The following is a 23,604-nucleotide window of genomic DNA, read 5'->3' on the forward strand; positions in this document are numbered from 1 at the left end:
GAGCTGATTCAACATTTAAAGTATGGAAAGACAAAGGACTCCAAATGATTCAGAATCTTTATGTACCAGACTTAGACATTCTAATGAGCTTTCAGGATCTGCAACATAAATTCCACCTAGATAAGAAACACTTCTTTAAATTTCTTCAACTCAGAAACTTCATAGGAACGAGTCAAAAATAATGAGCTGACAAAACCTGCCAAGTCAACTTTAGAAAAAGTGTTAACAAAGGACAGTTTGAAGAAAGGTATCATATCAGAGTTTTATCACTCAATGCTGTTACATCTATCTGAAGGATCTCATGATAGACTTAAGGCTTGGAAGGAAGACTTACTGCTAGAGTTATCTGAGGAAGATTGGCAAACAGCATACAAACTGGCCCACGCCAGTTCTATCAACACAGCTCTTAAAATGATCCAATTCAAATGGTTAATGAGGGTTTATATAACACCAGTGAACCTCAATAGGTATAACAGGGAGATACTTGATGTATGTCCAAAATGCACAGAGGACAGAGGAACTCTGGTTCACTATATGTGGTATTGTAGGACAATTATACTGTTTTGGAAAGAGGTAACTGAGAAAATAATTTCCAAACAAATAATTTTGGATCCAAAGCTGTTTGTGTTTGGACTGTACCCTGAAAAACATAATTATACTAAAAACGAACGAATATTTATTAACTTAAGTTTGCTCAATGCGAAAAGATGTATTTCATTCTTTTGGAAAAAGACTCATGGACCGACTGTAAACTAATGGCTGCAACAGATGTTATCTGCCTTCCCTCTGGAAAAGATTACACATGTAGTAAACGGCAAACAGGATTTGTTTGAGTTCATCTGAATCCCTTCATTAAGTATGTCAAGGATTTGAACATCTCGGATGAAGGTACAAGTGACTGAAGAACATGTTAACTGCAGTTCCCAAAGGCAATTCTATTAGAGGACATACACTGTTGAATTTAATATCTCAATAAAAAGATGATATGTGGAATATGTGATGGGCTGCAATAGAATCAGGATTGTGACAGGCATTTTGTTGATTTCTGTTTGTGTTTTATTTTGGCCTGAACAGTACTACTTCTTCTGCTGTCATACTTTGCAGAATGTTCAAGCTGTTTGTCTAAACTGCTAAAATTCCAATAAACATATTTTGGAAAAATAAATGAATAAATACACCTTAGAAACATTTTTTTTCTTTTCTCCCCTCCAGGGGGTCTTTTGTGGGCTCTAGTGTGCCTTATATGAAAGTAGGCTGACAGGAAAGGGGGAAGGAGAAGGGAGAAGACATGCGGCAAATATCGGCGGGTCCAGGAATTAAACCCGCGACGGCCGCATCGAGGACTCAAGGCCTCCAAACATGGGTCATGCTATCCCCTAACCCACCACAGCACGCCCACCTTAGAAACATAATTAAATCAGAGTGACAATAATAACTAGAAACAATAAATAACATAACTAGAAACACAGCTGATCGAATTGAAAAAAGGAATTAAGGAACATAAATTAGCAAAACCAACTTAAACAACCCAAAATATATAATACTCTCAAAGAATTTCTTAAAATAGCTACATTTGAGAAGCTTTGCTATGTTGTTGAATGGTCAAAAATGCAGCAGGCAAGGAATGTTGAGTAGTGATGAAATAATGAAACAAACTTGCATAAAAATCCAAACGGGATAAAGGAACATAACCATAAAATCCAGGCGGAAGATGAAGACAGAGAGCAGATAGGAAGAATTACAGAAGTATATGAGAGGATCAGGTGAGTAAAAGAAAGGCAAAATACTGGGGAGGTTGAATGAAGAACAAAAGGCCAAGGCTGATGAGCTAAATGATTGTAGATTTGAGTGGAGGGAACAGGAGGAAGACTGAGGAGAGAGACAGGACAGGAGTTGGCACAGGCACTGAGGAAGAGTACACAAGGAAACCCTAAAGAAACATAATTAAACTAGAGACAGTGAATAACCCTAAAAAATAAACAACTAGAAACACTAAGAAGAATCAGACAGATCTAACCAAAATAAGAAAGTAACACAAATAATAATATAACCAGAAGGAAATCTAACTACCAAAACAACTCAACAATCTGGGATTCTAATAAAAAACTCTGTATTCTGAGCAGTCAGGGTCAAAGTCTGAAACTACCTGCAAGAGTTCACATTGAACTCTTGCACTCTAAAAGGGGCAGGTTTCTTTATTATATAATCTAATTATATTATATATAATTTATTTTATAATTTATTTATTTTATTATATAATTAATTTTGATTTTGAATAAAGTAATTCAAAAGAACCATCACATATCTTAGAAGCCTGGAAGAGTGGTCAGAAACACATAGTTTAGCTCAAACACAAACCAAAACACATCTGAAAACTACTACAATACAAATGGCTAACAAGATGGTATAGTACCTCAGCCAGATTGCACCATTTTAACTCTAATATCCTTTACACATATTTTAAATGCAAGCATTAGAAATGATCTTTATTCCACTGAATGTGAGAATACTCTTAAAAAAAACTAGCTGTTTAGAAGAAAGTGTTATAATTGTTTGTCAATTAATTGGAGAAGAGGTGCCACTTAACCCAAAAATATGTTTATTGCATATATATTTGAGACAGTTCAACCCATCTAAAAGCACAGGGCCTCTAGAAAATGTTTCTGGAGGCTACATGGTGTCTACTCCATTTGTGGAAAACTGAAACAATATGTACCATGTCACAATGGAATGTGTTTGTATTTGACCTTGGAGAAGACAGGTTACACAACAAAATACAGGTAGACAAATTTTGGAAGATCTGGAGTATCTGCAGCAGTGTTGAAATAAATGGCTGCAGGAATGATGGTGTATGAAAAATTAACTGCCCCCAACCTTCTTTCCTTGCTTCTTTTTATTATCATTATTTTTATTTATTTATTTGACTATAATTATAATGACTATTAATTATTCTATTGATTTATTATTATTATTATTGTTGTTGTTATTATTAATTTATTTTTATTATTTGTAGTTTAATGAATAGATGTGTTACTTTATGATATCCATGTGGGGGGTCAAAAATGATCATCAACTGTTCCCTGAAATCTTTTGTTTATTTATTTTGATTTTGAGTTAAGTCTGTTTCTGTATGTGCCTTTATGTATGTGTATAAAGAACAAAACATTTCAATCAATGTTTGGGAAACAACTAAGAAATCAGTTTTCACTTTGACCAAATATTGTTTGTAAATATCTGTAAAAAAAATAAGAGCCACTGTTTCTTGATTATAATTGATTCTAAGATCAATAAAAATGTTAGACATTCAGGGATTTTTATAGGCACTGTATGATGCTCAGTTATCTGAAGTCTTAAGAATATTTTGACGAAAATGTTTGTTTAAAAGTAAACATTACATTTATTCAGAACTAGATAGGCTTTTTTCGGTTTGAGTGCTTACAGTAGACATCCACTCGTATGGAGCGTATTGCTGGGAATCCCAGTCCATTCTCAGCCTTGCAGTAGTAGCGCCCTCCCTGGTGGCGGCTGATGTTCTCAATTTTTAGAGTTCCACCTTCCAATGACAACTTTCCTTGACTATCCCAGCCACCACCTGCTGTCTTAGTCCAACGCATCTGCAGAACAAAGCAGAGTGATCACGCACACACACACACACACACACACACACACACACACACACACACACACACATATATATATGACAGCTTTGGGAAAAATGAAGAGACCGCTTAAAATGATTAGTTTCTCTGATCTTACTTTTTATAGGTATATGTTTGAGTAAAATTAACATTGTTATTCTATGAACTACTGACAAAATTCCAATATTTTGTATTTATTTGTATAAAATGAGAAACGTTCAAAATAACAAAAAAGATGCAGTGCTTTCAGATATCAAATAATGCAAAGAAGACAAATGCATATTCATTTAGAATATATATATAGTATATGTAAACTTGAATATATAATTAATCAAGTTTATATGTACTGCAAATTTCAGCACAATGCAGTTCGAAATGCTTTACAAAATCTTTTCACAAAATTAAAGTGTGTGTCTTCACACTTTAATTTTGTGAAGACAAAATTAAAGTGTGAAGACACAGTCAAAAATTGAAGCCTTATATTAATGTTTCATTTAAAATATATATATTTGTGTTTGTGATATGTGTGTCGGTGTGTGTGGGCACAGGCTGGGGTGTGTGTGCATATGTTACACATTTCCATAGAATTTTCTATATACATTTAACATATATTGAACATACATGTAACCTTACATACTGTATATTATCAATAAATTTTCCCATATAAATCATAATACTTTATGGTGGTTATTTAATAAATATATTTTGGGACATATATATTTACTACATAAATACTAGAGATAGGTTAATTGGTTTCTCTAAATTCCCCCTAGGTGTGAGTGTGTGTGTGCATGGCTGTTTGTCCTGTTTCTGTGTTGCCCTTTGACAGACTGGCGATCTGTCCAGGATGACCCCGCCTCTCGCCCGGAACGTTAGCCGGAGATAGGCACCAGCACCTCCCGACCCCACTAGGGACAAGGGTGTAAGAAAATGGATAAATACTAGAGAGAGTGCACAGCATCGGCTATTACAGCTACAAATTGGTGATCAGGCCCAAAATCTTTGTGTAGAGATGAACTCAGACTTAAACCTTCAGAGCCCCTCCCCCCATCCTGTCATCCCCCCCCAACCCCATCCGATATTCCTTCACCTTCTGACCCCTGTGTTTTAAAAATAATACAATTAAAGAATGAATAAACATTATGAGTTTGAAGAGTAATACAATAAGTGTTAAATAATTGAGAATAATTTTGGAAAACAAATTTTCAGTACAACTTAAAACATCAGCTCACAGACCTCAACCGTCTGGATGGGTTTTGGTCACCATGCTTATTGATTATCAGCTATCAGCTCTCAGGATTTGCAGCACTCCATCTGTGTGCCAGTGGCACATGTGACCACTTGTGAGCAAATTAAAACACAGTACAATTAGAGCACAAAAAATAATAAGTGATCATCAGTATCAAGATTAATACATAGATTGTCACCTTTCCTAGATAAGTTTAGATTTATCCATGCCATCTGTGTATGTGTATGTGTGTGTCGGCGTGTGGGGGTGTGTGCGTCCAGGCGCAATAGTAAACACATACCTCTAAAGAAAAACTACAGTTTAACTGTTTTACTGTATTATTTATGGTAGCACGACTAGTCAGTGCTAACTATAAGTTTGTGATTTCCTTCATCACTTAAATTTTAAACTCTTATAGATTTTTTTTTTCTGTAACACTTGCTAGTGTGATACATGTCAGTAAAAGTTCCTCATCTGTACATGTACTTCTTAAGAACATGTGACAGACAGTAAAGAGGCCTATGTGAGGCTACTAAAATTTAACTTTTATCTTTCCGCAGTTAAAGAATTTGTCCAGACTTTTCCAGAATTTGGCCTGGCATCATTGTGAATGATTTCGTTCAGTTGTTTTTTTCTTGCTGTTGAATCAACACTGATCTTCCCACTGCTTCATGCTTTCTCCAAAATAGTAAATCTTGGTTTAAATACATTTGAAACTCTTTTTTTCTGTAATACTTGCTGGTGTGAAACATGTTAGTAAAAGTTCCTCATCTGTAAATTTATTTCTGAAGAATATCTGACAGGGACAAAACAGGCCTCGGTGAGGATACTTACTTAGGATACTTATACTCTTTCAGCTTTCCCTACAGTTGAAATTTTTTTATTACTAAAACTTTTAAATGATCAATGTGAACCATCAGTCTGTATTAAAATAGTTAATGTAATTCATATTATTTATTTAGATTTGATGTTTTAATGTGTGCCCTTGGATTTCTATTGATTTATTGAATGTGTAAATATTTATCAAACTGAATGGCCATTCAGTTTTATATAGTTTTTTTTCTCTTGGTGTTTGTTGCACAAATTCAAATATATGCCGGCTATCAACCAACAATTTAATCAGTGAATTTGTTTTTTCTTAAATACTCCCTCTCACGGAGACTTACTTACATCTTCTGACAACTAGCCCCACTTATAATAACATTGACTAAGTTTGCTATTACCTAAAAATAAAAATTAAACATACTCACTACACAACCATGCTCCAAGAGTTGCTCACAACATGGTGAATTGTTCTGTTACCTTAAAAATGATCTGCAGCTTTTGTTCCTTGGTCCTAATGATGCTGTTCACTAACAGACAGTACAACATCTCTTGTAATTGATAAGCTTATAAATGATCAATGCGAAGCATCAGTATGCGCTAAAGAAGATCATATCAGTCAGATTAAGTAAAATATCATTATACTCAAAGCAATCAAAATTATATTTCTCTGAAAGGTAATCTCTCCTTTTCAGGGAACTTAGACTGTATGAAAGGAATCAGTGAAATATACTATGAAATATTTAATCTGCTGCATTCCGATAATAAAACTTCAATTATGAATTGAATGATTACATTGCATCTAGATACAAAAGAATCAACCGTTAATTAGTAAACATACTATGTAAATCTGATCAAACAAGAAACTTGACTACCTCAAGGGATTTTCTCACATTGGAGAACGAACCGTCTGACTTTCTTTAGCCACTAAATTTAACCTTACCAAAGTTTTGCCTTGGAGCAAACAGGTACTGAGTTTGAAGCGGATCAGACGCTTTCAGCCATTTGCTAAAGCTAGACTCCGGCCTTCCTCACTGTAAAATAAAACATTAGACTTAAAAAAGTTCAAGTGAACATCACTTAATTATCATCGACTTGTTATTTATACTCATCTTAAGCAAGTGGCAGGAACATTTGGATATTAAAAAAAAAGCTTTATAAGTTAATCTATTTAAGTTGAGTCCATGCAACAAGTAAAATAAAATAAAAAGTGAATTATTTGAAAGTAATGAGGATTTAGGGTGGTAAAAGTTGAACATTTTAACATGCCCAGACACTATGCCATTTCTGCTCAAGCAAACCAAAAGGTTTTGAACAGAACAACCATGTCAAATAATGAGACCATGAATCTTTAATCTATGTAGCAAATATATTGCTGCTGCTGTAAGCAGAAAATAAAAGAAGTTTTACGGAGAATAATATTTTGGATGAGTTTAAGAATATTGTTTGCCAAAATCACACGGTGTAACTACACTTGTCTTTTATATGTAGCAGTAATTGAATCTTTTTGAGGCAATTGGTTTGCATAAATTAAAGTAAATACAGTCTATTTTCCTGCTCCACATACTTAGCTAGCAATGTGCCAGTTAGCTTCCCAGTCTGAACCTCTGGGCAATGTCTTGATTCAGTCAAATCTTCTATCCTGTATCTCCTGAACTCTGATATTCTACTATATCCACTCTGTGAATGTTTTGCTTGCTGGTCTTCAGTGTGCTCTGAATGGAGTATCTGGTTTCTCTTACTTTAACCCGCCCAACTTGCACCTGATTCCCTTTTGATTCCCTCCCAGTGAGGCGGTGCTTCACAAAGCAAACCGTTTGTCAAACTGTTGATCTGCCTCATGGCTGTTTTAGAAGATATGGTGACTGAGGTTTAGACAGTACTAGCCAGCTCATGCAGCTTGTTTTTACTAGATGGCAGTCCTAAAAGTACATATCTTTAAAATATGAATAAATACGTACAATTCCATAATTATTCCATCCAACGGTTATAGAAGTTTTGTAATAATGCAATTCAGGGATTTTACATTTTCTGGACTAAAGGAGGATTTCAGTTCAACACCGGTGGTTTCTTAATGTAAGTGTTTCTGCTACTGGACAAGAAACAGGGTTAAAAGAGGATTTAGAAAGCAAAATACAAAGATGATAGTTGTTTTTACCGAGAGCAAGGCTGTGACTAGTTATCAGGACAGAATGAGACCTGTAAAACTGTTGGGTCCATATGACCAAGGAGGGAACCAGTCATCTGCTCCAACAATTTATTAATCTTTAGGAAATATTTTTGGACACAGCCATCTGCAGGAGCAAGATGAAGCAAGAACATCACAACGTCAGATGTATTTTTTCATCCTTCTATCTGTGATTTAAAACTAGTTTTAATTTTGTGTCATCTTAAAGATGGAAAGAGTCAATTATTTTTTCACCCATGGAAAAGTGTAATGTGTTTATTATGAGTAGGATTAACCAAGCTGAAGGAAAACGAAGAAAAGGGAGAAATGAAGCCTAGGCGCAAATTCAAACTGGAAGACTCTTTTATCCCCACCGGGACCCGTTAATTGAAGCGACCTGCCCACAATCGTCGACCTATCAACGCCGGACCAAGCCACGTCAAGTCCAATCATCGACCAAGTCCCAGCTGATAAGGACCTTCATTCATGGCGCCCTTCGCTCTCCAGCCGAGCTCAACCTGTTCAGCTGCACTCCTCAGCTGTCAGTCAGCCATCTCACCAGATCTTCTTCTTCGTGATTGCGGGTCCTTCCACCTCTAATGTCCGTCATAAAAGCCGCTTAGCCACGGGCTCGGCTCCTTCTTTTCCTTCAGACGCTCCTCAGATGGAAGAAGAGTTCCTCCAGGCCCAGGCCTCATTCATTCCAAACAGCTTCTCTCGCCGATCTGGGATCTACCGGCCCTCGCTCCTATGCCACCCACTTCACGATCCGTCTCTGGCAAGTGGACACATAATCCCACCGTCTACATCGCATACATCCCCTGGCAGCCTTTCTCCGCCCCGGCCGGGCCGCCAAGGTCTCGCTGCTTCTATCTACGCTGCCGTTCCCTCCCAGCTCATCGTCCACCATCTTTCCATTCCTCCGCCAGTGTTCATCGCATCGCCTTCCCACTGGTTCCCCGCTCTGGCTCAAATCTGCATGGCCGCTGTCAGCCCGCTCATTGCACATTGCCCAGAAGTTCAGACTGGGAAGCTAACTGGCACATTGCTAGCTAAGTATGTGGAGCAGGAAAATAGACCGTATTTACTTTAATTTATGCAAACCAATTGCCTCAAAAAGATTCAATTACTGCAACATATAAAAGACAAGTGTAGTTACACCGTGTGATTTTGGCAAACAATATTCTTAAACTCATCCAAAATATTATTCTCCGTAAAACTTCTTTTATTTTCTGCTTACAGCAGCAGCAATATATTTGCTACATAGATTAAAGATTCACGGTCTCATTATTTGACATGGTTGTTCTGTTCAAAACCTTTTGGTTTGCTTGAGCAGAAATGGCATAGTGTCTGGGCATGTTAAAATGTTCAACTTTTACCACCCTAAATCCTCATTACTTTCAAATAATTCACTTTTTATTTTATTTTACTTGTTGCATGGACTCAACTTAAATAGATTAACTTATAAAGCTTTTTTTTTAATATCCAAATGTTCCTGCCACTTGCTTAAGATGAGTATAAATAACAAGTCAATGATAATTAAGTGATGTTCGCTTGAACTTTTTGTTTAAGTCTAATGTTTTATTTTACAGTGAGGAAGGCTGGAGTCTAGCTTTAGCAAATGGCTGAAAGCGTCTGATCCGCTTCAAACTCAGTACCTGTTTGCTCCAAGGCAAAACTTTGGTAAGGTTAAATTTAGTGGCTAAAGAAAGTCAGACGGTTCGTTCTCCAATGTGAGAAAATCCCTTGAGGTAGTCAAGTTTCTTGTTTGATCAGATTTACATAGTATGTTTACTAATTAACGGTTGATTCTTTTGTATCTAGATGCAATGTAATCATTCAATTCACAATTGAAGTTTTATTATCGGAATGCAGCAGATTAAATATTTCATAGTATATTTCACTGATTCCTTTCATACAGTCTAAGTTCCCTGAAAAGGAGAGATTACCTTTCAGAGAAATATAATTTTGATTGCTTTGAGTATAATGATATTTTACTTAATCTGACTGATATGATCTTCTTTAGCGCATACTGATGCTTCGCATTGATCATTTATAAGCTTATCAATTACAAGAGATGTTGTACTGTCTGTTAGTGAACAGCATCATTAGGACCAAGGAACAAAAGCTGCAGATCATTTTTAAGGTAACAGAACAATTCACCATGTTGTGAGCAACTCTTGGAGCATGGTTGTGTAGTGAGTATGTTTAATTTTTATTTTTAGGTAATAGCAAACTTAGTCAATGTTATTATAAGTGGGGCTAGTTGTCAGAAGATGTAAGTAAGTCTCCGTGAGAGGGAGTATTTAAGAAAAAACAAATTCACTGATTAAATTGTTGGTTGATAGCCGGCATATATTTGAATTTGTGCAACAAACACCAAGAGAAAAAAAACTATATAAAACGGAATGGCCATTCAGTTTGATAAATATTTACACATTCAATAAATCAATAGAAATCCAAGGGCACACATTAAAACATCAAATCTAAATAAATAATATGAATTACATTAACTATTTTAATACAGACTGATGGTTCACATTGATCATTTAAAAGTTTTAGTAATAAAAAAATTTCAACTGTAGGGAAAGCTGAAAGAGTATAAGTATCCTAAGTAAGTATCCTCACCGAGGCCTGTTTTGTCCCTGTCAGATATTCTTCAGAAATAAATTTACAGATGAGGAACTTTTACTAACATGTTTCACACCAGCAAGTATTACAGAAAAAAAGAGTTTCAAATGTATTTAAACCAAGATTTACTATTTTGGAGAAAGCATGAAGCAGTGGGAAGATCAGTGTTGATTCAACAGCAAGAAAAAAACAACTGAACGAAATCATTCACAATGATGCCAGGCCAAATTCTGGAAAAGTCTGGACAAATTCTTTAACTGCGGAAAGATAAAAGTTAAATTTTAGTAGCCTCACATAGGCCTCTTTACTGTCTGTCACATGTTCTTAAGAAGTACATGTACAGATGAGGAACCTTTACTGACATGTATCACACTAGCAAGTGTTACAGAAAAAAAAAATCTATAAGAGTTTAAAATTTAAGTGATGAAGGAAATCACAAACTTATAGTTAGCACTGACTAGTCGTGCTACCATAAATAATACAGTAAAACAGTTAAACTGTAGTTTTTCTTTAGAGGTATGTGTTTACTATTGCGCCTGGACGCACACACCCCCACACGCCGACACACACATACACATACACAGATGGCATGGATAAATCTAAACTTATCTAGGAAAGGTGACAATCTATGTATTAATCTTGATACTGATGATCACTTATTATTTTTTGTGCTCTAATTGTACTGTGTTTTAATTTGCTCACAAGTGGTCACATGTGCCACTGGCACACAGATGGAGTGCTGCAAATCCTGAGAGCTGATAGCTGATAATCAATAAGCATGGTGACCAAAACCCATCCAGACGGTTGAGGTCTGTGAGCTGATGTTTTAAGTTGTACTGAAAATTTGTTTTCCAAAATTATTCTCAATTATTTAACACTTATTGTATTACTCTTAAAACTCATAATGTTTATTCATTCTTTAATTGTATTATTTTTAAAACACAGGGGTCAGAAGGTGAAGGAATATCGGATGGGGTTGGGGGGGGGATGACAGGATGGGGGGAGGGGCCTCATGTGACCGGAAATTAAAATCAATTAATGATTAATCACTCATCAATCAAACTCCGATTAAAGGAAGGGTGCCTATATCTCTCTCTGACCACTCCTAGAACTACAAAAAGTTCAAACTGCTCATTAATTTTTAGCTCACAGAAAAAGCCTAAAGCCGCCAAATAAACAAAAGCAAACTGACCAATAAAATTTAGGCTTTGGCGTGCCCTTTGACCCCCACAGCGCACACAGATGTGCGCTATGTACAAGATCTGTTCACACAAAAGTGAATTTTTTTCCCCACAATTTTGTTAATAGTAAAGACAGTTAAATAATACAAATTTCTGAAATTATTTTTTTTCTTTCTTCACTTAAAGGAAAATCTTAAGGTACAGAGTGGGAACAGTCGAACAGCTGCAGGCACTGCTGCCCTCCTAATATCCTAATAATATCCTGCAGGCGTCTCTGCATAATTCTGAACTTTAACCCTAGAAAAGAGTTTTATACATAAAGCAATTTATTTTAAATGTCATTATAGTTTACTTTTTTTATTTAAAAAAATAAACAAATGTTATTACTTCACGGTAAAAACATTTAATTACATTTTTTTTGTTTTTGGCAGTGCTCCCTAATGACAATGGCTATTTTTAGCTCCACTGGTGACTGGCAATGTCCCCTCGGGCGACTGAGTGCCCGTGTTGGTGACCCCTGATCTAGAGAAACTAATCCATGTGTTTATCCTTAATTGCTTTGATTACGGCAACAGTATCTTTACAGATCTGCCTAAAATAAATCCTCCAGCTGCAGCTGATGCAGAACACTGCTGCTGGCTTTCTGACTAAAACTATAAAGATAGAGCACATCACCCAGTTCTAAAGACCTTCCACTGACTCCCTGTCTCAGACAATAGACTATAAAATTGTCATGAAGTGGTGTACTGTAGATAGCGGTGAGGGAAACGCAGCAGATCCAGGTTGTAGTGAAAATGATGGTTTTAATGGTGAAATAATAGTGCAAATGAATCCAAAAATGGTCCACAATCCAGGCAGCACAGCTAAGCAGAAGCCAGGGCTCAATACTGGTAACACTGGACATTCGAAGGACAGAATAGACAGCACACAACTAAACAAACAACGACAAGGACCCGACAGAGACACGGAGACACAGGTGGCATTAAATACACAAGAGGTAATCAGGGAAAGAGACACACCTGGGAACAATCAAAGGGAGACAGGACAACACGGAGACTCAGACACAGAAAACTCGAAATAAAAACACAGATCTTGACAAAATACTGTTCCTAGTTTATAAATCACTGAACAACTTAACCTACAATACATTAAAGATCTGCTGCTGTTGTATCAACCTTCCAGACCCCTCAGGTTTCTGGTTCTGGTTCTGGTCTGCTCTGCATCCCCAGAACCAGAACCAAACATGGAGAAACAGAATTCAGCTTCTATGCATCACAAATCTGGAACAAACTTCCAGAAAACTGCAAAACAGCTGAAAACACAGAGTTTATTTAAATCAAGGATAAAAATTCACTTATTCATAAATGCTTTTTAAACTTTATAAACTGAACAATATATTATAGTCAAATGGAACATAGGGGCCCCTCGTGCTGCTAAAAACATCAGCACCTCTAACAACTTCTGTGTTGGATTTAATCTGGGAGAGGGGGAGTACTTTTACTGGCCAACATAAAAAGCAATCAGTTATAATTACAGTTTATTAATTTGTATTTGTGAACAAACAGAGCTCAAACTCAAAGATTAAACTCATAGCATCAGATTGTTTCTGTGGTAACAAAACAACCTAACTAGTGCTTCATTTGTTGCCTTTAGTTTTAGTTAACTTAAAGCAGCATTTTACATCAAGAACATAATTACCTGTGGTCGAGGATGTCCAGTGACAAGACACTGGAGTTCCAGAGTTTCTCCCTCTCGGATGATGTAAACCCTCTCGCTATATTGCTCTTCCTCCACATTACAGGCCTGGCCTGCATGGACAATCCGCACTGTAGGGGATGCTGTGAAACACAAAACAAATAGAGTAGCAGGTTAAACATGAACATCTTATTTTAAAAATCTGTTACATGTTTTATTACTATCTGTATAATTCAGTATGTTCTGTTTCAACAGATTGTTTCAATCTGACTTCTATAGTCATGAGTCTTTGAAGACAATTAGACAATGACAAGTAGGGGTGGAATGGTACATGTATACATGCCAAAATATTCAGTACCACCCATTGGTTCAGTACACAGACATACCAAACAAAATTCAGCTGGGTTCTTTTAAACCTGATCACATGCAGAAGATTTATGTGATTCACTGAGAGTGCAATGTAATGTTTTGTAGGGCATTCCAAAATAGAGAGGTCTCCCAGTTCTCTGGGAGACCTGGGAGTCCCCTAAAACAGTGGTCCCCAACCACCGGGCCACGGACTGGTACTGGTCCGCGAACCAATTGGTACCAGGCTGAGGAAGAAATAATGAACTACTTCCGGATCTTTTTTTTTTGAAAATCCTAAAGCGGATTTTACCGGTTACGTCTTGCGCGTCAAAATTGAGCCAATTTGCAGCAGAATGAGTAACAAAACAACATCGGAGTACTGAGCGCCCCCCCCCAATCCGCAGCAAAAATGCAAAGGGCTGACCGGTACGCGCGACTAAAAAGGTTTTGGACCGCTGCCCTAAAACATGTAATTTAAACATGCTTTATTCTCGATATAGGCACAGTTTTTGTTAAGTAAATTTCTAAATATCAACAATAACTTTTCCTAGTGGGCTATCGGGGTATTGGCTATGCCTTCCTATAATCCTTTATTAATTTATAATATATTCAACCAAATCTGGAATAGGTCTGTAGTGACTACTGTATTTGTCCAAAACTCAAATTCAAAGATCAAAAAACTTTAGACTTAAAGGTGATCAAAACAAAAGGTGAATTTAACTCAAATAGTCACCTGATGCACCGTGGATTCTGGCTTACTCAGTCCAAAAAGATCAAAAATGTCAAAATGGAGTTCTGTGTTTTATTCCATATTCAGGCAAAAAGTCACCGCTTAGCTTTCACTTGTATGCTATGTTTAGTCATGCTGTATAAATCCGGTGCTTCCAACGCATCAATATTAATGTGCAGGGTGTTAGCTCAGGATTGCCGGTGGACAGTGAGCGGGGGTCTGTATCAGAAAGCAGGTTCTGGACCTGAGCTCAGGGACAAGAGTTTATCTCTGTCCCCATCATATTGATGAACTGGGTCCAGTTCCATCACAGGATGGAGGGTATATTCTAAGACAGGGGTGGGCAATCCTGGTCCTCGAGGGCCGGTGTCCTGCTACTCTTAGATGTCTCCCTTGAAACACTCTTGGATCCAACAGCTGACTCACCTCCTAAGTGCAGTCAAGTTCTCCAGAGTCCTGCTAATGACCTCATTATTTGACTCAGGTGTGTTGAAGTAGAGATACATCTAAAAGTTGCAGGAGACCGGCCCTCGAGGCCTGGAGTTGCCCACCCCTGTTCTAAGAGAAACTGGTTTTCTACCCTTTACCCAACATGCTCCTGTATTTTACCATATATATTCCCTCCTCACAGTATTGTAGTCAAGACCACCTAACCCGAGACCGAGGCAAGACCAAGACCAACGCCCCTCTATGACACAATAAAATTTAAAAAATTATCTAAATTGCTAATCAAATTGATCTGAAAGATTCACATTCCCATAAAAACACCTAGATATGAAAAACACCTAGAGCTGAAATAAATTTAACCAATAGTAAAAGCAGAACAAAGAGTTTGTTCTGCTTATCTAAAAAGATAATACTGTCAAGAAAATCCGAGCTCATCCCACTTCCCCATGCTGGAGATTTTAGTTTAACAGTAATAATAAATAAAGTTATCTTTAAAATGAATCACTCAAGTGACATCAAGGCCCAACATTAGACTTAAGTGTCAATAAAATAAATCTAGTTGTGTGTGTTGTTTTTGTCTCATGCAAACTTTGCTTTAATTCTACTTTTTTCTATCTAATCATAAGAAATCATAGTCAGTCAGAGAGATTCATGAAACAAGAAAAGAAGGTTTCCTGGAAAAAGAGGAAGTTTCCAGCCTGCAGATTTATAAAAATAGCTGAGACTATTTCTTAGTTTAAAGCATGAAAGTTTTAAAGAATGAAATCTAAACATTATTAGTAATTGGATAAGATTCAAAGTAAAATACTTATATTAATATTGGTTTACTTGTAATAATACTTACACTTACATTTGTGAGAACACTTACAAGAAAAACAAGTAACTGTAACTTTGGTATTAAATAATTAGAATCATGGATTATTCTTGGTTTCTTTTCAGAAAACATCTGTAATAACTCACATTAAGATTATAATAAATATAATTAATAAGTTATAGTTATAAAATTATAAATGAATGCTAAATCAGAGAAGCTAAAGAAAATAAATGTGATATAAATGTGATTTTGACATTGAACTTGAAATGGTGTAAAAGGTTATAAAACTGCAATTAAACATCACTGATATGTTGGAGGTAGATGGTAGGTGAAAGGTGACAGGAAGGGAAAAAGGGGAACTAACAGGAGAGCAGAGATGATCAGCACCTTATATGGAAACAGGAGGTTGAGCAGCCCTGAGACATTGGCACAGACATCATGACATGATGTCTCTTAAGACAGTGACGGATATGAGATCATCTGTCTAAGCAGACAGATAAACCCTATATAAGGTGGGTGCAAAAGAGGAACCTTTCGTTGGATCCTCTGGGCAGCTTCGAGCCAAGATCAAGATGGACAAAGAACTCTGCAGCTGAAGAAGAGCCGGGGCCACAGAGCCGGAGACTGTCCTGCACATGGAGACCAACCCGTCTGGCCCACAATCTGTGGCTTCGAATCGCACTTCTCTCATCGGCTGGGTTCTGACCCCAAAGACAAAGATGAAGACAAAGACAAGGAAGAAGAACTGGTGCCTTTTTTCCTGCCAGCACCAAGTCCTGTGTGACCTCAGCATCCATGCGGAGAAGAAGCTCATCGGACCTGCGGAGATCCTGGCCTTCATCGATCAACATCTTCCTCCTGTTGCAACACCTTCTTCATCATCAAGCCAGGTCTGGGGTTCAAAACGCCAAACTCCGTCCGTCTCTCTCAAAGGTTCCCTTTTTTAGTTCTCAGTATCAGCAGTAGGGAAAGATAGACTAGATGATTGATTTTACTTATTTGATTATTTCTGCTACTGAATTAAGCTGTACTGACCCTTGCAAAAATGCCTTACTAATAAAATATTTAGCATAAAGAAAATCTAAAAGATGTTGTGGACATTCAGTTAATGAGTCACCTTAAAGTTCTTTGATGGTTGTAAAATAGCTGTGATGTTTGATTCTGGAGAGGAAGAGGTGGAAAATGTTTTTAGGTTGCTGGTAGCCCATATTTAAAACCTCATCCTTGGGACTCGCCCGAGTCACTAAAACCTACCTGGTTCAATAACAAATGCAAGTTGCAAAATAGAGAACGAGCGACCGTTAACAGGTGTGCTCTGTGAAACTAGTTGGCTGTAGGCTGCTCAGTCTGGCTAATTCACAGGGGGAAGAAGGGTGGGACACCTGGATGTAGGCCGTCAGATAACCAGGCGAATCGTTTCTCGAAACCAGCTTAAACAGAGTTTACTTCAGTTCTGGACAGGGTAAATCCCAGCAGATTTAGGAAACTCAATTAACCCGTTAGAAGGAGAGCTGGTAGCACATCTCCCCTCTCAGAAGAGGAAGTACGAGAGTGAGAGAGTAGAGACAGAAAGGAGGGGGGGGGTGTTGCGCAACAACAATACCCTGGGCATTTGCCCAAATCATTCATGTCAGAAATCACCACTGTCTGCACCATTAAACATAGCAATTGAGGCAATGCCCTGATGGTAAACAACGCTCAACTATGAACACTGACCAAAGAGCAACAAGCAAGAAGTAACCAAGCACAAGGTGCTCACCTTGACTGTTCTCACCCTCCCTCCCACTGCATGAAGCCAGGCAGTACAATGCTGTAATGTCTACCATCATGGCAGAGATTATAGCTGCCACTTTGAACGAAAACAATCAATGAGCAATGCGCATGCTCTGTGTGCTCTTTCATTCTTGTGTTTTATTTATTTGCTGATTAAATAAATATCAATGTATATAATTAGATAAAATAATGATAGCTACTGTAGTGTACGTAGAGCAAAGAATGGCTCTCAGTGAGGCTCCAGTCCTATCTTCTAGTAAAGAGAAGTTCAGAAGACTCGGATCGTTCTTGAATGTCATGTTGCAGACTTTTAGACACAGTGTTGTCCCATATATGCAACACGTTAGTCAACACCTCCACACAGTAATTCAGCGCAGTGAGTGACTTTTTTTCATCACAAATGCTTATGTGTCTCTGTACGGCTAGCTTTGCTAACATCACGTCAACGGAGCTTACCATTCTTTGAGCTTCTTTTCTAAGTGACGAAGAAAGTTAGACGTCTGTGAAAGCGAAGCACTGCTGAATTAGCTGTCGCCATCGGATTTGGTTCAGACCACAAGTTTGGACACACCTTCTCATTGAATTCAATGAGAAAGTTTGTCCAAACTTTTGGTCTGTACTGTATATATATAGATTGATTTAACCATTGACATTAAACTGCTGCCTATCGTTGCTAATAATAGGTAGCAACATAAAAAACTGTTAAACATTACATACAAGTAACAAATGAGTGTAAACAAGCTTTAACACATACAAATACATATATTTCACTCAATTAGAATGTAATTTTGTTTCTATTGTAAGTTTCATACAAAGCATATTGTGATATTGTTACCGCCACCCATCTCGATATATATCATGATCTAAATTTTATGCCATAGCGCACTTACCTCTTATTAAATCTTTAGATGCTCCCACTAGCTCAAGTTATAGCAGAAAATAAGATTAGCTACGTAGATGATACAGAGCTCTGCATTACAATGTCACCATGTGACTCAGAACCCATTAAAGCACTCAACAGATGCTTAGAACAGATAAATGTGTGGATGTGCCAAAACTTTCTTCAGCTGAACAGAAACAATAACTGCAGTTATTATCTTTGGACCTAAAGGGATCTAGAGTCAGTGCACAGCTTCAGTTATTACAGCTAGAAACTAGTGATCAGGCATGAAATCTGGGAGTAGTGATGGACTCTGACCTGAACCTTCAGAGCCACATGAAGACAGTTACAAAGTTGGTCTTCTATCACCTAAAGAACATTTCCAGGGTTAAATGACTAATGTCTCAGCCAGATCTAGAGAAACTCATCCATGTGTTTACCTTTAGTCGCATTGATTACTGCAACAGCATCTTCACAGGTCTGAGAGGCATCTTGTCCACTGTTCTGTGTTTGTATAGAGGAAATCTAATTAATGAAAAAGGAAGGAAAATGTGTAGGTTTGATAACCCTATCATTGCACAACATGGACTCACTGTACAAATGCACCATAAATGTTTCCATCATGGTCTTATGTTAAAAGCAAGGTGCATATTGTTCGTTACTATGCAATAGTCAGCCCCGCCCACTCCTCATAACTCCTCTGAGCTGACTACTGACCAGTTCTCTGTCTAACAGGTCCGGAATATCTCTAAGACCTGAGTCTTACCCTAAATGAGGTCTATGAGAGATAAACTGTTTAAACTGGTGGCGAGAGAGGCTCGTCTAGCTCTAACTAACTTCGATCCAGAAGTTACAACCCTCTACAGTTAAGGAACAGTCAACTGAGTAGCCCTCACAGCTGCGTAGCCCCAATAACCACTTCTGTTAACGGTAGCCCTGTCTCTAAAATAACCTGCACTTGGAAACGGCTAGATTAGATTTAGTGACTTAGATTCAAGTCCCAGGGTCGTTATTTTTATACTCACTAAAGGAAGGTCCGAAGCCACCACACCACTGGAATCATGTACACCGGCGGTTTTCAAAGTGTGAGGCGCGCCTGCCCTAGGGGGCGCCAGAGCACTTTAGGGGAGGCGCGGTGCGAGGGAAAAAATAAACCGGAAAAGAAGCTATCTGCTTGCTGTCTACTGATGTGAGAGAAAGAATGGACAAATTTTTAGTAAAGAAAAAGGCAGGGGAGACAAGCTCTGGCGTAAGTAGAAAAAAGAGGAAGTATGACCACGACTACTTAAAGTTTGGATTTTCCTGGACTGCTCCCGATGATGCTCCAAGGCCGCAATGTGTAATCTGCAAGGAGGTTCTGGCTAATGATAGCATGAGACCCTGTAAGCTCCTGCGTCACATTGAAACAAAGCACCCAAGTTTAGTGACCAAGCCGCGGGAGTTTTTTGAGAGGAAGCTGAAGGAGCTGTGCACACAGAAAAAAACTAATGAAAAAAAATGAGTTTGGGGTTGTTCTTATCATTAGAAAAATGAAAAAAGGGTGTATTTGCCATATAATAAAATTAACATAAACCAATCATTTTATCCTAACTCCCTTCCCTGACCTGTGTCACTAATAAACTGAGAGAGGCTTTTGGGGAGCAGTTCAACTCATACCCAGATGGCAGTTGATCTTGGCAACAGAAATCTTCAATTCCTTGGTCAGAATCTTTGTCTTTGTGGAAAAATCCTCTTTAGAATAGAAGCAAAGCAAAATTGGTCCTTGTCCTTCGAACGCCCAATTCTTTATCCCTCCAGGGATCTTTTGTCTTTTCTCCAAGTCTGTTGCAGTGAGTTTGAGATCATTGGGTTGAGGCAGAGTCGGCAGTAGAATCAGGAGCCAGGGCTGGGGGCTGAAGGATCTTGTCCCTTCTTGGCGGCGCGAAGTCTCAACTTCCCCGTAGCTCCAAAGTGCTGTCCTCTGCTGGTCTATCCTCTGCGTCCTCCTGTTGACTCGTCTTCAGTGCCGCGGACTAAGAACAGTTTGTTCCTCTTTCTGCCGTCTTTTACACTATCTCAGCCCATGGTTGTGTATGGGGAGGCGGTGTACGTGACTTCTCGAACGTTCGATGAGTCTATGGAAAGTCCCAACCTTTCCCAACCATCAGCCCCTGCGTGACTTACAGCGTTAGACATCATGTGAACTTCCTCTTTTTGCGAGGCAGATGACATCTTTCGCAATCATACTCCCTGACACTCCCCTGCTCCCTCGCTCCACTCAGTTTGCCTATTGCGACACAGCCTGAGTACAGGACCTCACCCATTACATTAATTCCATCTTCATCACATTTTTGTTAATTCATTATAAATCATTAACACAATCATTTTATCATTTACATTTATCATAACTTTGAGTATGTTTTTAAATCAACACATTTCTATAATCTATTATTAATTATCAACCACGACTGTAAATCACATACATAACTATCAATCATAATCATGATCTTTTTATAATCATTACAGATTAAGATACAAAAATACATTACAGAAAATCATTCAGTGTTTACATGTGCACATACGTATATATATTTATTTTTAATTATACTTAAATCAAACTGCAAGATTACTTATTTCCCTCAGGCCTTTATGCTCCGTTTTCTGCGTGTACCTGGAAAGATCTCACAACCGTATGCCAGTTTTCACGACAATATAGAGTCTTAAAGAATTGGATCAGGGGGTTTTCACCAAGAGAGAACAAATGGGCAGATTTCTTATAGAGCTGAGCTGTGTAGATTTTTTTGATTATCTCATTCAATAATCATTGAATGATCAACAAATGAAACAGCTGCAGCTGATGCAGAACACTGCTGCCAGCTTTCTGACTAAAACTATAAAGATAGAGCACATCACCCAGTTCTAAAGACCTTCCACTGGCTCCCTGTCTCAGACAATAGACTATAAAATACTGTTGCTAGTTTATAAATCACTGAACAACTTAGCACCACAATACATTAAAGATCTGCTGCTGTTGTATCAACCTTCCAGACCCCTCAGGTCTTCCGGTTCTGGTCTGCTCTGCATCCTCAGAACCAAAACCAAGCATGGAGAAAAAGCATTCAGCTTCTAAGAACCACAAATCTGGAACAATCTAGAATATTACAAAACTGCTGAAACACTTAAATCTAGACTAAAAACCACCTTTTTGGAGTTGCTTTTGAAACATAATCAATTAAGAATTTAAAAATGGCACTTGATTAAATGTAACATTTCAATTAATTCTATGTTGCATGACTTTGTGTTTTTATGATGTAAAGCATTTTGAAATGCTTTGTTGCTGAATTGTGCCATACAAATAAATTTTGATTGATTTGATTGATCCCTCTTAGGGACTAAAAGATGGATTTTGCATAAGTCTCCTTTATAACTCGACTTTTTGGCTGCAGCAGTAAAATTTGAGATTATTTTATCACTTACACATTGCTCTGAAATAAAAATGGATTACACTGTACATCTCACGGTATATGGTCAGGAAATAGTGGTGAATGCTGCTGACCTAAATTGCCTGTCCATGGTACTCAGTAATTATTATCATAATTTTTGTCTGCCAGTTCATAAATTGAGATCCCATTACAGGAGAGGCAGCCAGAATTTGGTGACTCTGAAAGAATAATACACAGCTCATCAAAGCAGTGGGGTGAATCATGAAATATATAATTTTCATTAATGTTTCTCACCTTAGTGTGTTCAGTGCCACACTAACTTTCTTTAGCAAAATCACACAGAAAACAGCATGGTTTCATGCTTTTTCCCCCCTGATATATATTGTGAAACAGAACAACTGGAATTCACTTTCTAAATATATAACAAAAGCTCAGATGTTGCATCCTAATCCCTTTCCCAAGCTTCCTTTTTTCTTTTTTCTTCAACTGGGCTCCATTGGAAAACTCAGTGGAACAGACAGAAACACAGAGCTCTGTGAAAAGCCTAGTTTGATTCAGTGACTCAGCAGGCATGTCAGTGCGGTAAGCTAAATGAACATAACAGATACTGAATATTGCATAATGCACCTCCTCTTGCTCCAAAGTAGATAATATTGGAGAGAAGGCACAGGAAAACGAGTTGGAGGTATAAACTGTTGTAACCTCTAATTTCCAACCCACTTCTGCAGAACGTCAAAAAAAGATTTCCACACACTTTTTTCCACTTACTCTATATGATGTTTGTGATTTAGTCTTACATGATGACCTTTCCCCAGAGGTCATCTGTGACGTACACAGACCTCCACGTCACAGGAGAGTAGAGCTTATTGTGCTGCTGGCAGCTGGGATGCTGCTGACAGATGGACACTCAGTGACAGCAGCACAAGCATTTATTTAACTATAACTGTCAGCAAGTGTGGATTGCAGTGGTCTTCCATACATGTTCTTTGCTATTTCCAACATACTATACTGTAAACAAAACCTTAAAAACATTTAATTTGTACCGATTTTCTTATTTACATTTAAATAATACACATTGTAAGAATGAATTACTTAATTAATTCTAAACTTGTTTTTAGCAGTAAAAATCAAATGTTGCCCATTCCAGACCAAAAAGCTCACATTTGCCCTGAACCCCCCTGGATCTGCATGAAATGGTTCGTTCCTGCTTGGAGCGCTTGACTGTGACGTGTTCAGCAGCAGACAGCAGAAAACAAGAATGACTGTGGCTGTTACTATGCTGCTAAGAAAAATAATAAAGTTAATGTAGCATATTTGTAAAGACAATATACTATATTTTCAATAAATGTAAATGGATTGTGACCAATAAGATCAATGGGCTAGTTTTCATAGAAGGTAAGTGTGACTCATGAAAGAGCAGACAGACTAGAAGTTGCAGTTGCAAGTGCCTTGTATTTATAGTGTGAAAAAATGATATACATATTTACAACAGCGGAAACATCCAAATGGCCATATAAAAATGCGCAAAAAAAGAAAGAAAAACAAAACAATAAACAAAAAACAAAATTATTAAAATCCCTCAGTTCCAACATAAATGGACCCACACCCTTCAGTTCATCTACCCCAAGCTGGGGTTGATTAGAGGTCCCAAGCAGATTACAATTAAAGTGCTTGGTGCAGTGCAGGTCATCAGCTGACCAAAGTCAGATCAGAGTGGGGACAAAATTGTTCATTAGCTGCAAGGAGCCTCCTACCAGCCTGGCAGGAGAAGCAGAAGTCTTCCAGCATCAAAAGTGCAATCTTTCCTTGGGCTCTAGCTCACTATCGA

The 23,604-nt window shown here is 37.7% G+C and overlaps 1 protein-coding gene across 4 annotated transcripts in view; it reads right to left on the reverse strand.

The window, feature by feature from the left end:
• The window catches only part of LOC114156682 (MAM domain-containing glycosylphosphatidylinositol anchor protein 2-like), a 217,929-nt gene that overhangs the window by 176,581 nt on the left and 17,744 nt on the right, over window positions 1–23,604 (reverse strand). For 3 of the 4 annotated variants that reach the window (XM_028037250.1, XM_028037249.1, XM_028037251.1), the window contains 2 exons: window positions 13,366–13,505; window positions 3,440–3,614 (listed from right to left, as the gene is read on the reverse strand). In XM_028037250.1, coding sequence (XP_027893051.1) covers window positions 3,440–3,614; window positions 13,366–13,505 — 315 coding nt within the window. Of the gene's footprint in view, window positions 1–3,439; window positions 3,615–13,365; window positions 13,506–23,604 lie in introns of those variants that run through there. The other variant, XM_028037252.1, reaches the window with a different exon arrangement.

The sequence above is a fragment of the Xiphophorus couchianus genome, chromosome 13 (genome assembly GCF_001444195.1).
Source record: "Xiphophorus couchianus chromosome 13, X_couchianus-1.0, whole genome shotgun sequence".
Taxonomy (NCBI): domain Eukaryota; kingdom Metazoa; phylum Chordata; class Actinopteri; order Cyprinodontiformes; family Poeciliidae; genus Xiphophorus; species Xiphophorus couchianus.